This window comes from Salvelinus fontinalis, chromosome 4 (genome assembly GCF_029448725.1).
Source record: "Salvelinus fontinalis isolate EN_2023a chromosome 4, ASM2944872v1, whole genome shotgun sequence".
In the NCBI taxonomy this organism is placed as follows: domain Eukaryota; kingdom Metazoa; phylum Chordata; class Actinopteri; order Salmoniformes; family Salmonidae; genus Salvelinus; species Salvelinus fontinalis.
The window spans coordinates 10,191,435-10,204,783 of record NC_074668.1 but is presented as its reverse complement, the minus strand read 5'-3'; the positions used below and the strand labels follow the sequence as shown (position 1 = coordinate 10,204,783).

At 45.2% G+C, this 13,349-nt stretch overlaps 1 protein-coding gene across 1 annotated transcript; it reads left to right on the top strand.

Moving 5' to 3' along the window:
• Nucleotides 1-1,162: 1,162 nt before the first annotated feature.
• On the top strand, nt 1,163-11,773 carry tspan36 (tetraspanin 36). Its single transcript, XM_055918720.1, has 7 exons — nt 1,163-1,496; nt 8,679-8,870; nt 9,322-9,396; nt 9,532-9,627; nt 9,958-10,107; nt 10,318-10,401; nt 10,634-11,773. The coding sequence occupies exons 1-7, from the start codon at nt 1,437-1,439 to the stop codon at nt 10,709-10,711; spliced, it is 735 nt and encodes a 244-aa protein (XP_055774695.1). The 5' UTR covers nt 1,163-1,436; the 3' UTR covers nt 10,712-11,773.
• Nucleotides 11,774-13,349: the final 1,576 nt, after the last annotated feature.

Genomic DNA, 13,349 nt, shown 5'->3' with positions numbered 1-13,349 from the left:
GAGACGAGAAGCTTCATCTAAATATAATATTTTTCTAAAATAATAAACATGATATGTCTATGTGAGTTTTTGACGAGTGAAAATATTTTTGTTATTGTTTGTGCATTAAAGTATAATTTCACTGATATGTTATTTTTGTACTTTTTTGGGCCTACTATAGCAGGTAGTGGGACTAATTCTGGAAGGCTTATGTGCGCCCAATGGAACCACGCCAAATAATGAGTTAACAGTATTGCATGGGTGGTGATAGAAAAAAAACATGAAAGTTTCACATTCAGCTTGTCACATGCAGGCTTTTCCTTTGGAATCGCGGGTCTTTTTCGCGCTGTTTTAAGCTCAACTAAACACTGGAAATACAACCATCAAACCCCCAAGTATAGGCCTGTATTATTTTCAGTTCAATAATTGTTTATGTTGCTTAATTTTCGTTTCACAATATAGCTTAGGCCTATTATTACTGGTGGGAAAGTTTGTCATGTAATTTAATAATGCAGCTTAATGTTTATAAAATATATATATATATATATATATATATATATATATATATATATATATATATATATATATATATATATGGTCCTTTGCCCTAGCCTACAGGGCATCGAATTACAACCGGACAGAATTAGAATGAATCAATTATGGTCTTGCTCTTGATTCTTAGGATACACAGAATATCATTTGATCCAGTAGGCCTGATAAATTAGGCCTATTTATGATCTTGAGTGTCACTGACTCCTACCTAAATTGACTGTGATCGAAATCTTGAGCTATAAACCGATAGGATTCATGGAAGGATGCATGCATATCGACGTTTTATGAAGCAAGCGATAGAACCCTTTTTTGGTTCGATCCAGAACCTTTTTTTTTATAAGAGTTTACACCCAGTCATATACATGCGTAATGTTCTGTGGAGGCGCCAAAGGACCACTAAAGAAAATGATTGGACATGCATGATTTACGCGCAGATTGATGGCCTGTTTAGATTGCACATGATAGGGAAGGGTAACTAGGCCAAGGTTTCTTTTTTTAGTCATTATAATAATATAACAGAATCTAATTTCTATAGGCACATAGGGTTTATGACTAATGGGAAAAAGTTACATGTTTCAAACACAGCACAGATCTCAACACGTGAGTGCTTCCTCACTCTGTTGTGACGCAGGTCTGACAGCTCAGACTGGGGACGGATCGACTGGATAAACGGGTGATTGTTCCTCTCTAGACCCTATGGAGCAATACAATCGCAAAGGGTAGGAATTTAGAACCCCCCCCCCCCCCCAAACCGCTAGGCCATGCGCTTCATAAGCATGTGATGTGTCAGCAAGCCAGTCATGCAGCTCAAAGCAAAGCCGTCATGAACTCCATTATAATAAGAACAGAGAGCGACACGATCCTATTTGATCATCAGCTGAAAGGCTCCCTACCACCATATCAACATGGATTGCGGGATTATTACATCGAAAACAGTCCTTTTGCTTCTGAATGTAATATTTTGGGTAAGTGCTTGTTCTGTGTTTATCGTTTCCTTTCTTTCCACTGCTCTAATTGGGGATGTATTCATGACGTCTTGCATTGGAAACCGTTTACTGTTTAAGAACAAAACGTTCTCAACCACCCACCACCCACACCATATCTGTAGCTTAATCCAGGGACAGACTTGCATAGGGCAATTCTGGAAAATGCCAGATGGGCTGGTACATCTTTAGCCAAGGTGCCTGTCTAAATCTTTTTTTTAAATGCAGAATGAAGAATGACCATTATTTGGTGGTGTGGAGATTTGAGGGGAAAAAATGGGCCAATGTGGGGGTCTAAGGAAATAAAATGGGTCTGTACTTTAGAAATGACCTGGTCCCAGTCTGTCCCCTGCTTAAACCATTATGCACTAATTCTTTTTTTGAGTGAACACTTCTACATGACAGGTTTTTTCCACTACATGATGAGTCAGAAAGATAATGTTACTAAAAACCAGGGGGGGGGTTCTCAGGGGACTTCCTTGAGACCATTAATTTCTGGCTTCATATAGTAGCCTTAACAAGTTCCCCAGATCATGTTGAGCAACTCATTCTGTATGCTTCTCCATTATGACAGCAGCCGTTCTCTCTCTGTCTGGCTGTCTTCTGGTAGATGTTAGGTTGCAGCAGTGCATAGCTTCCTAGGTGGTGAACTTTTAACTAATTCAATAAGGAGTAAGAATCCTGTGTGTATTCACCAGGGGAAGTAAACACAGGTCTGCTTGTGTATCAGTGGTCAAAAGCCACACATACTTGTAGTTCCCCTTGAACTATCTCTTGCTCAAATCTCTCTCTCTCTCTCTCTCTCTCTCTCTCTCTCTCTCTCTCTCTCTCTCTCTCCTCTCTCTTTCTCTCTCTCTCTCTCTCTCTCTCTCTCTCTCTCTCTCTCTCTCTCTCTCTCTCTCTGTGTCTCTGTAGTTGGTGCAGTAGCTGTGTGATTGGTTGAGACTGAAGACGTAGACTTCTGAGATCAGGCTGTTTGTTATAATGTATCAGAGTTCGTCTGCATCCAAAAGAAAAGACAACAGTATTTGAAGAGCACAACTATATTCTGCCATTAGTCGCCTCTCTCTCTTAGTGCGTCCCCATATCATTTTTGTTGTTGTTGTCATACAATAGTGAATATTATAGCCTCTTCTTATATGTAAACAGATTAACTAATTTGACATTGATAACCAAAGGAAAATACATAGAGCACAAATACTGTATGTTTTGCCAGTACTCGCCTCTCTCGCTCTCTCTCTCAAAAATATAGACACATGAATTCCAAATGTTAGTCTTAAAAAGCACAATTACAAATTAATCTTGACAATAGCATCCCCTTATGAGTTTGCACTAAATGTACACCATTTTTCATGAACAGCGTATGTCATAACTTTTCTGCATATGACAGAAAAAGTGTGCCTAGCTACCTTTTGTAATGCATAAAACTGATTTGAGCACAAGCATGCAGGGCCAAAACATAAGTCTGCCCCTATTCCCCATAATGCAGGGAGGCAAAATAATAACTGAAACATGCTATATAAAGATATGAACCTGGTGAAATTCAAAGTATTTTAACAACTATTACACCTGAACGGAAGTAAAATATGTAGCCCTAAAGCTGAGTCTTTAGGGGCATGAGGAGGGAGGTTTGCTGTGGGCCGTTAGCTTGTCATTGAACAAGTCTTGTGTGTGTGTGCACTGTCACATAATATTGGACTAGTTTTGTTTTTTCTGTTGAGTTCACCTTTCCTTTAGAATGCATCTGTGATCTGAGTCTGGAGGGAAACAGCCTACCCTAAACGTGATATTTTGTCCTAACATAATGAAGTTTTCACAAATACACATGCACTTTAAGGCAGCAAAACTGTGAACATGTCTTTCACTCGGTCAATACAGGAGATAATGTGGTCGATTGACAACAACATAATAACCAGCGAAAAATGTCAATCTTACAGTCCATTTCCTTCTCCTCTTTCCCGCTTTAGTAATCACCACAACACATTTCATTTTTGCACTCTCATATCTGAGGCACAAGATCCAAGTTCCAGGAAGGATTAGGAGGTGGTGGGTGTGTGTGTGTATTCCACTCGGGTGGGGGTGGTGGTGGTGGTGGTGGTGGGTCTTGTGACTGAGGCCTGATTGTGAGAATGTGGTCATGTGCTCTGGAGCCTTGATTCTAAAGGACTATTAGGCAATGAGCAGCACACCATCTGATCCATGCATATGATTAGCACACATGTGTTTGTATCATCATGACATAAAAACTTGACCAACTTTATAGGGATGGTTCACCAAAATTACAAATGGGTTTTCTTATGCTAATATCGTGGGTATCCACTTGCATTGGTTTTGTTCAATAAATACTAAAAAGTTTGCATTTGGAACAGTGGCCAGGTAAACAAAACCAAAGCATTGCTGTCTTACCTTGTCCATAGACTGCTTACAGAAGGTAGATTACTTCTATTTAACTGGGGAATTGATTGTATGAGCTGCAATTCACAGGACTATGTTGTATGTGTATGAGTTTGCCTAACCCTAGATGCATCCATATTCTCTACCCTTCTCCTGTAGTGTTCACTTGCACACATTCTCATATGGGTTTAACAATGGTGTAAACTCCAGCCAATGTTTACACCAATCATATGCTTTTAAATCCATGACAGGGAGTATGCACGTGGACACGTTGGGAGAAGGGTGGAGAATAAGCAACACAGCCTTGATTAGCGGTGGAGAATAGGCAACACAGCCTTTATTAGCGGTGGAGAATAGGTAACACGGCCTTGATTAGAGGTGGAGAATAAGCAACACAGCCTTGATTAGCGGTGGAGAATAGGCAACACGGCCTTTATTAGCGGTGGAGAATAGGCAACACGGCCTTTATTAGCGGTGGAGAATAGGTAACACGGCCTTTATTAGCGGTGGAGAATAGGTAACACGGTCTTGATTAGCGGTGGAGAATAGGCAACACGGCCTTTATTAGCGGTGGAGAATAGGTAACACGGCCTTGATTAGAGGTGGAGAATAGGTAACACGGTCTTGATTAGCGGTGGAGAATAGGCAACACGGCCTTTATTAGCGGTGGAGAATAGGCAACACGGCCTTTATTAGCGGTGGAGAATAGGCAACACGGTCTTGATTAGCGGTGGAGAATAGGCAACACGGCCTTGATTAGCGGTGGAGAATAGGTAACACGGTCTTGATTAGCGGTGGAGAATAGGCAACACGGCCTTGATTAGCGGTGGAGAATAGGCAACACGGTCTTTATTAGCGGTGGAGAATAGGCAACACGGCCTTTATTAGCGGTGGAGAATAGGTAACACGGCCTTTATTAGCGGTGGAGAATAGGTAACACGGTCTTGATTAGCGGTGGAGAATAGGCAACACGGCCTTTATTAGCGGTGGAGAATAGGTAACACGGCCTTGATTAGAGGTGGAGAATAGTTAACACGGTCTTGATTAGCGGTGGAGAATAGGCAACACGGCCTTTATTAGCGGTGGAGAATAGGTAACACGGCCTTGATTAGCGGTGGAGAATAGGTAACACGGCCTTGATTAGCGGTGGAAAATAGGCAACACGGCCTTGATTAGCGGTGGAGAATAGGTAACACGGCCTTGATTAGGGGTGGAGAATAGGTAACACGGCCTTGATTAGGGGTGGAGAATAGGCAACACGGCCTTGATTAGCGGTGGAGAATAGGTAACACGGCCTTGATTAGCGGTGGAGAATAGGCAACACGGTCTTGATTAGCGGTGGAGAATAGGTAACACGGCCTTGATTAGCGGTGGAGAATAGGTAACACGGCCTTGATTAGCGGTGGAGAATAGGTAACACGGCCTTGATTAGCGGTGGAGAATAGGTAACACGGCCTTGATTAGTGGTGGAGAATAGGCAACACGGCCTTGATTAGAGGTGGAGAATAGGCAACACGGCCTTGATTAGGGGTGGAGAATAGGTAACACGGCCTTGATTAGTGGTGGAGAATAGGCAACACGGCCTTGATTAGCGGTGGAGAATAGGTAACACGGCCTTGATTAGTGGTGAAGAATAGGCAACACGGCCTTTATTAGCGGTGGAGAATAGGCAACACGGTCTTGATTAGCGGTGGAGAATAGGCAACACGGCCTTGATTAGCGGTGGAGAATAGGTAACACGGTCTTGATTAGCGGTGGAGAATAGGCAACACGGCCTTGATTAGCGGTGGAGAATAGGTAACACGGTCTTTATTAGCGGTGGAGAATAGGCAACACGGCCTTTATTAGCGGTGGAGAATAGGTAACACGGCCTTGATTAGCGGTGGAGAATAGGTAACACGGCCTTGATTAGCGGTGGAGAATAGGCAACACGGCCTTGATTAGGGGTGGAGAATAGGCAACACGGCCTTGATTAGAGGTGGAGAATAGGCAACACGTTCTTGATTAGGGGTGGAGAATAGGTAACACGGCCTTGATTAGTGGTGGAGAATAGGTAACACGGCCTTGATTAGGGGTGGAGAATAGGTAACACGGCCTTGATTAGGGGTGGAGAATAGGCAACACGGCCTTGATTAGCGGTGGAGAATAGGTAACACGGCCTTGATTAGCGGTGGAGAATAGGCAACACGGTCTTGATTAGCGGTGGAGAATAGGTAACACGGCCTTGATTAGCGGTGGAGAATAGGCAACACGGTCTTGATTAGCGGTGGAGAATAGGTAACACGGCCTTGATTAGCGGTGGAGAATAGGTAACACGGCCTTGATTAGCGGTGGAGAATAGGTAACACGGCCTTGATTAGCGGTGGAGAATAGGCAACACGGCCTTGATTAGAGGTGGAGAATAGGCAACACGGCCTTGATTAGGGGTGGAGAATAGGTAACACGGCCTTGATTAGCGGTGGAGAATAGGCAACACGGCCTTGATTAGCGGTGAAGAATAGGTAACACGGCCTTGATTAGCGGTGGAGAATAGGTAACACGGCCTTGATTAGCGGTGGAGAATAGGTAACAGGGCCTTGAATAGCGGTGGAGAATAGGCAACACGGCCTTGATTAGAGGTGGAGAATAGGCAACACAGCCTTGATTAGGGGTGGAGAATAGGTAACACGGCCTTGATTAGCGGTGGAGAATAAGCAACACAGCCTTGATTAGCGGTGGAGAATAGGCAACACGGCCTTGATTAGCGGTGGAGAATAGGTAACACGGCCTTGATTAGCGGTGGAGAATAGGCAACACGGCCTTGATTAGGGGTGGAGAATAGGCAACACGGCCTTGATTAGAGGTGGAGAATAGGCAACACGGCCTTGATTAGGGGTGGAGAATAGGTAACACGGCCTTGATTAGTGGTGGAGAATAGGTAACACGGCCTTGATTAGGGGTGGAGAATAGGTAACACGGCCTTGATTAGGGGTGGAGAATAGGTAACACGGCCTTGATTAGGGGTGGAGAATAGGTAACACGGCCTTGATTAGGGGTGGAGAATAGGCAACACGGCCTTGATTAGCGGTGGAGAATAGGTAACACGGCCTTGATTAGCGGTGGAGAATAGGCAACACGGTCTTGATTAGCGGTGGAGAATAGGTAACACGGCCTTGATTAGCGGTGGAGAATAGGTAACACGGCCTTGATTAGCGGTGGAGAATAGGTAACACGGCCTTGATTAGCGGTGGAGAATAGGTAACACGGCCTTGATTAGTGGTGGAGAATAGGCAACACGGCCTTGATTAGAGGTGGAGAATAGGCAACACGGCCTTGATTAGGGGTGGAGAATAGGTAACACGGCCTTGATTAGTGGTGGAGAATAGGCAACACGGCCTTGATTAGCGGTGGAGAATAGGTAACACGGCCTTGATTAGTGGTGAAGAATAGGTAACACGGCCTTGATTAGCGGTGGAGAATAGGTAACACGGCCTTGATTAGCGGTGGAGAATAGGTAACACGGCCTTGATTAGCGGTGGAGAATAGGCAACACGGCCTTGATTAGAGGTGGAGAATAGGCAACACGGCCTTGATTAGGGGTGGAGAATAGGTAACACGGCCTTGATTAGCGGTGGAGAATAGGCAACACGGCCTTGATTAGCGGTGGAGAATAGGTAACACGGCCTTGATTAGCGGTGAAGAATAGGTAACACGGCCTTGATTAGCGGTGGAGAATAGGTAACACGGCCTTGATTAGCGGTGGAGAATAGGTAACACGGCCTTGATTAGCGGTGGAGAATAGGCAACACGGTCTTGATTAGCGGTGGAGAATAGGTAACACGGCCTTGATTAGGGGTGGAGAATAGGCAACACGGCCTTGATTAGGGGTGGAGAATAGGTAACACGGCCTTGATTAGTGGTGGAGAATAGGCAACACGGTCTTGATTAGGGGTGGAGAATAGGCAACACGGCCTTGATTAGGGGTGGAGAATAGGTAACACGGCCTTGATTAGCGGTGGAGAATAGGTAACACGGCCTTGATGAGCGGTGGAGAATAGGTAACACGGTCTTGATTAGCGGTGGAGAATAGGCAACACGGTCTTGATTAGCGGTGGAGAATAGGTAACACGGCCTTGATTAGCGGTGGAGAATAGGTAACACGGCCTTGATTAGCGGTGGAGAATAGGTAACACGGCCTTGATTAGCGGTGGAGAATAGGTAACACGGCCTTGATTAGGGGTGGAGAATAGGCAACACGGCCTTGATTAGGGGTGGAGAATAGCTAACACGGTCTTGATTAGTGGTGGAGAATAGGTAACACGGCCTTGATTAGCGGTGGAGAATAGGCAACACGGCCTTGATTAGGGGTGGAGAATAGGCAACACGGCCTTGATTAGCGGTGGAGAATAGGTAACACGGCCTTGATTAGGGGTGGAGAATAGGTAACACGGCCTTGATTAGCGGTGGAGAATAGGTAACACAGCCTTGATTAGGGGTGGAGAATAGGCAACACGGCCTTGATTAGGGGTGGAGAATAGGCAACACGGCCTTGATTAGCGGTGGAGAATAGGTAACACGGCCTTGATTAGCGGTGGAGAATAGGTAACACAGCCTTGATTAGGGGTGGAGAATAGGCAACACGGCCTTGATTAGCGGTGGAGAATAGGTAACACAGCCTTGATTAGGGGTGGAGAATAGCTAACACGGTCTTGATTAGGGGTGGAGAATAGCTAACACGGTCTTGATTAGCCATATAAAGTGCTCATGTTGTTGTTTTGTTCTTCTCTCTAGGCTGCGGGTGGCGCTCTTGCCTACGTAGGCTCTTACGTGATCAAGAGCTACAACAACTTTGACAACTTCCTGGAGGATAAGTACACACTCATCCCTGCAGCCATCATCATCACTGTGGGAGTGGTGATGTTCATTATTGGGACTGTGGGCTGCTGCGCCACCCTGAGAGAGTCCAAAGTGGGCCTGAGCTTTGTGAGTATGAGCCTCCGACGGCACAAGTGGTTTACCCTAGGTATAGATCTAGGATCAGAATCACGTCCACAAATCTGAACGTTAACAATTAGTGGGGAAATTTCCAAACTGAACCAAGATCAGTGTCCAGGGGAAATGTCACCTGACACCTGCCTCAGACATTGTGGTGTTGGTTCCTGGTGGGTGATGGTGAAAGGAGCCATCCGTCCATCCAGGTCTTTCATAAACACACTTTGTATCCCAAATGGCACCCTATTCCCCTATATAGTGCACTACTTTTGACCAGGGTTCATAGCTCTCATGTCAAAAGTAGTACACTCATTACATTGGGTAGGGTGCCATTTAGGACACACAGTAGTCACTGAGGATCTCTGTGTTTGATAAGTCCTGCTGCACCACTTGTTCACGGCCTCCTTGCTGATAGCCGTCTGGTCTGCCCATCTCTTTTCAGTTCCTGATGATCCTCCTGGCCATGTTTGCAGCAGAGGTCGCTGCCCTAGTGTTTGCGTTCATTTACCAAGGCAGAGTGAGTGAACGTCACATTTGGACACATTTTCACCACATGTATTTCATGTATTATATGCTACAATCATATAATATTATTTAATGCTTGCAGGTACAATACTTAAATAGATGCATTTTGTTTTGTATATCTTTACAGATAAAAGGTGATTTGGAGCGGTCAATGAGCGATGTGTTCCAGAAGTATAATGGGGAGAACTCTGAAACCCGGGCTGTGGATTATCTGCAGTCTCAGGTCAGTGCCACTTCCTCTATTGACAAGTTTGAATTCCCCTGATAACCAGTATGATGCCAAGCAGGCCCTTACTAGGTTTGAAAACCGAGCGACTCACTGTGCGATTACTTCCTGTGTATACAAGCACATCAAAGTGGACAAATTTCCCACTCTCCCATTGATGGTCTTTGTCGTAGGTGTTAGAGGAAGTTATCACTTGTTGAGTCTCTCTGTTTTAAACGTATCTGGTGCTAACACGCACTGGCACACACAGCGATGTGATGATACTGGAAATTGGACTTTTGTCAGCTAGGAGCTGTGAACGAGTGTTCTTCCTCTCTCTGTATTCAGTTGCAGTGCTGTGGAGTGCAGACCTACATGAACTGGACCACCACGCCCTGGTTCAGCAGCAGTAACAACACTGTGCCCATCTCCTGTTGTAAACGGAACAACACCGAGTGCACGGGCAAACTGGACCAGCCAGACGTGCTCAATACTCAGGTATAGATCAATTCAGTCAATTTCTAACTTCTAGTTTCTGTATTTGATACAATGATTTAAAGTGTAATGACATTACTCTCTAACCAGTATGTGTGTGTGTGTGTGTGTGTGTGTGTGTGTGTGTGTGTGTGTGTGTGTGTGTGTGTGTGTGTGTGTGTGTGTGTGTGTGTGTGTGTGTGTGTGTGTGTGTGTGTGTGTGTGTTGCTCCAGGGTTGTGAGGTTAAGCTGGAACAGCTCCTTCAGGATGTGATGAGCTATGCCATGCTGGTCATCCTTGGCTTTGCCATCATCAAGGTACTGTACCTGACTGACCTCTGACTTTTAACATTTGATTTATCATGTTCATTTCCATTATTAGACTTTGCGCCGGTGTTTGGCCTAAATGTGAAGGCTTTCGTGTTTCTACATCTGAGGCCGGGCACCCAAAAAGTTTTTTTTTAAAGTCTACCCTGGACCTACCCTGAAAGGTACCAGACAATTTACTCTGTACTGAATTTCACTGAATATCTTTGTCCTTTTCTTTCAGTTTTTCGGGATGCTCAGTGTGTGTGTGATCACCTGTAAAAGTGGCAGGCGAACTGGCTACCAGACCCTGTATGTCTGATATGACCTGCTGTCTTGAAGGATGCTTTAGAGGCTTGTCTTGCAGCAGCTCCTGACCCTTGACCCCTGACACCTCTCCCCGCTCCTCTCCAGCAGTGTGAGGTCATAAAGCCAAAGGACTTGTGTTCCCCACACTAATATTTTAGCATCCTTTCAGGAACATTGTCTTACTTTTTCCCCTCAGCTTTCCCGGGCAGTTGTCAGGCCCACCAAACTAGGCAAACCACTGCCAACATTGGAAGCAATGGAAAACCACGAGATGACATTTTTTTAAAGATAGTTGCAAATTACCACTCAAACTTTTAAACAAAGGAAGTTAGTTTAAGATTAACAGTGTTTTAATTTGCTGCTGTACATACTGAAAAAAAGAAAGGATATGCACAGTGATATATCAGTATATGGAATATGTTCCATTTAAAGGGGAAATCTGGGGTGACCTGGGATTCAACAACAGCAAAGAGGTCACCCCTGACAGTTTTTTGATAAACAACTGAGGGATGGGGCTGGGGAAATGTAACCACTCTCAAACCTGCATGCATGGACTGACCATCAATGATATCAAATTGATAGTTTTAACCATGTTTTGAAGCAATACAGTGATTGTTTACAATTACTTTGTTTATAAACAATGGTATAAAACATGCTTTTATTTAGGGTTCTGATAGGATAAGACAGTTGAACTAAGCTATATCAATGGCTATATATCATTCATTTAAAAGTCAAAAAATGCATCTTCCAATCCCATATTTCCCCTTTAAGGAATGAAATGTTGTGTTGATTCTGCCAAGTAGTTTTTCAGGTTCCAACGCATCAGGTAGTGGGCATTTGTCTAAGATATACAGTATTACATTAGAAAATAACTGTCAACATTCTTTTGGAAATTAATGCTTATTGTACTTGAAAGAGATATTGATTTCAATGTCCCTGAACGCCACTAATTTCTGCACCATTGTAGAGTATTGTGCAATTAAATGTAATCATATCTGGTAGAGTGGACGGCATACAGTTGGACTTGCTTGTGTATATTTGATTTCTAATGTATTAAAAGCTAACTACAAAGACATTTTACTGATTTGACATAAAACACATTTCTACCTTTTGATTTAAAAAATAACATCTATTTTCTATCAATTATATACACAAATACTTGTTCATGACCTTTCCCAGAAAACTCGTGTGGCAAAATGCAAATTCTAAAAACGTTGTAGGCTTTGAGCGTAGTGGTTATCTCTCTTGGTTAGTTGATAAAGACACGTCTTATATGCTCAAGATAGACAAGAATTCCCAATGCCCTTCTTTGTCCAGTATAAACACAGATAGTGCACCAGGCATCTGTCACGTTCCTGACCTGTTTTCCTTTGTTTTGTATTCATTTTAGTTGGTCAGGGCGTGAGTTGGGTGGGTTTGTCTATGTTTGTATTTCTATGTGGGGTTTTGTGTTCGGCCTGGTATGATTCTCAATTAGAGACAGGTGTGTATTGTTTGTCTCTAATTGAGAGTCATACAAAGGCAGCCAGGGTTTCACTGGTGTTTTGTGGGTGTTTGTTCCTGTGTCCTCACAGGACAGTTGAAGGTTAGTCACGTTTGTTGTTTTGTAGTTTGTAGTGTCTTGTTTGCTGTTTTTCATTAAAAGATGGCTTATTTCCCTCAATCCGCATCTTGGTCCTATCCATGCTCCTCCTCGTCTAAGGGGGAGAACAACAATGACTGCCTTTACAGAAACACCCACCACAACAGGACCAAGCGGATTGAGGAGAGAGAACAAGAACTAAAGCAATGGAGAGAAGAGGAATGGAGTTGGGAGCAAATTTTCAATGGAGAAGGACCCTGGGCTAAGGTGGGAGAGAATCGCCGCTCTCGGGAGGAGAAGAAGGCAGCCACAGCCCAGGAGCGCAGGTATGAGGGTACGCGGCTAGCACGGAAGCCCGAGAGGCTCACCCAAAAATTTCTTGGGGGGGGGCTAAAGGGGAGTGTGGCGAAGCCGGGTTGGATACCTGAGCCAACTCCCCGGGCTTGCCGTGGAGTAAGAGGGCGTCGTACTGGTCAGACACCGTGTTATGCGGTGAAGCGCACGGTGTCCCCAGTACGCGTGCTTAGCCCAGTGCGGGCTATTCCACCTTGCCGCACTGGGAGGGCTAGGTTGGGCATCGAGCCGGATGCCATGAAGCCGGCCCAACGTATCTGGCCTCCAGTACGTCTCCTCGGGCCGGCGTACATGGCACCAGCCTTACAGGTGGTGTCCCCGGTTCGCCTGCATAGCCCAGTGCGGGCTATTCCACATCGCCGCACTGGCAGGGCTACGGGGTCCATTCAACCTGGTAAGGTTGGGGAGGCTCGGTGCTCAAGAGCACGTGTCCTCCTTCACGGTCCGGTATATCCGGCGCCACCTTCCCACCCCAGCTCAGTACCACCAGTGCCTACACCACGCACCAGGCTTCCAGTGCATCTCCAGAGCCCTGTTCCTCTTCCACGTACTCTCCCTATGGTGCGTGTCTCCAGCCCGGTGCCTCCAGTTCCGGCACCACGCACCAAGCCTCCTGTGCGTCTCCAGAGCCCTGGACGCACTGTTCCTTCTCCCCGCACTCGCCCTGAGGTGCGTGCCCTCAGCCCGGTACCTCCAGTTCCGGTACCACGCACCA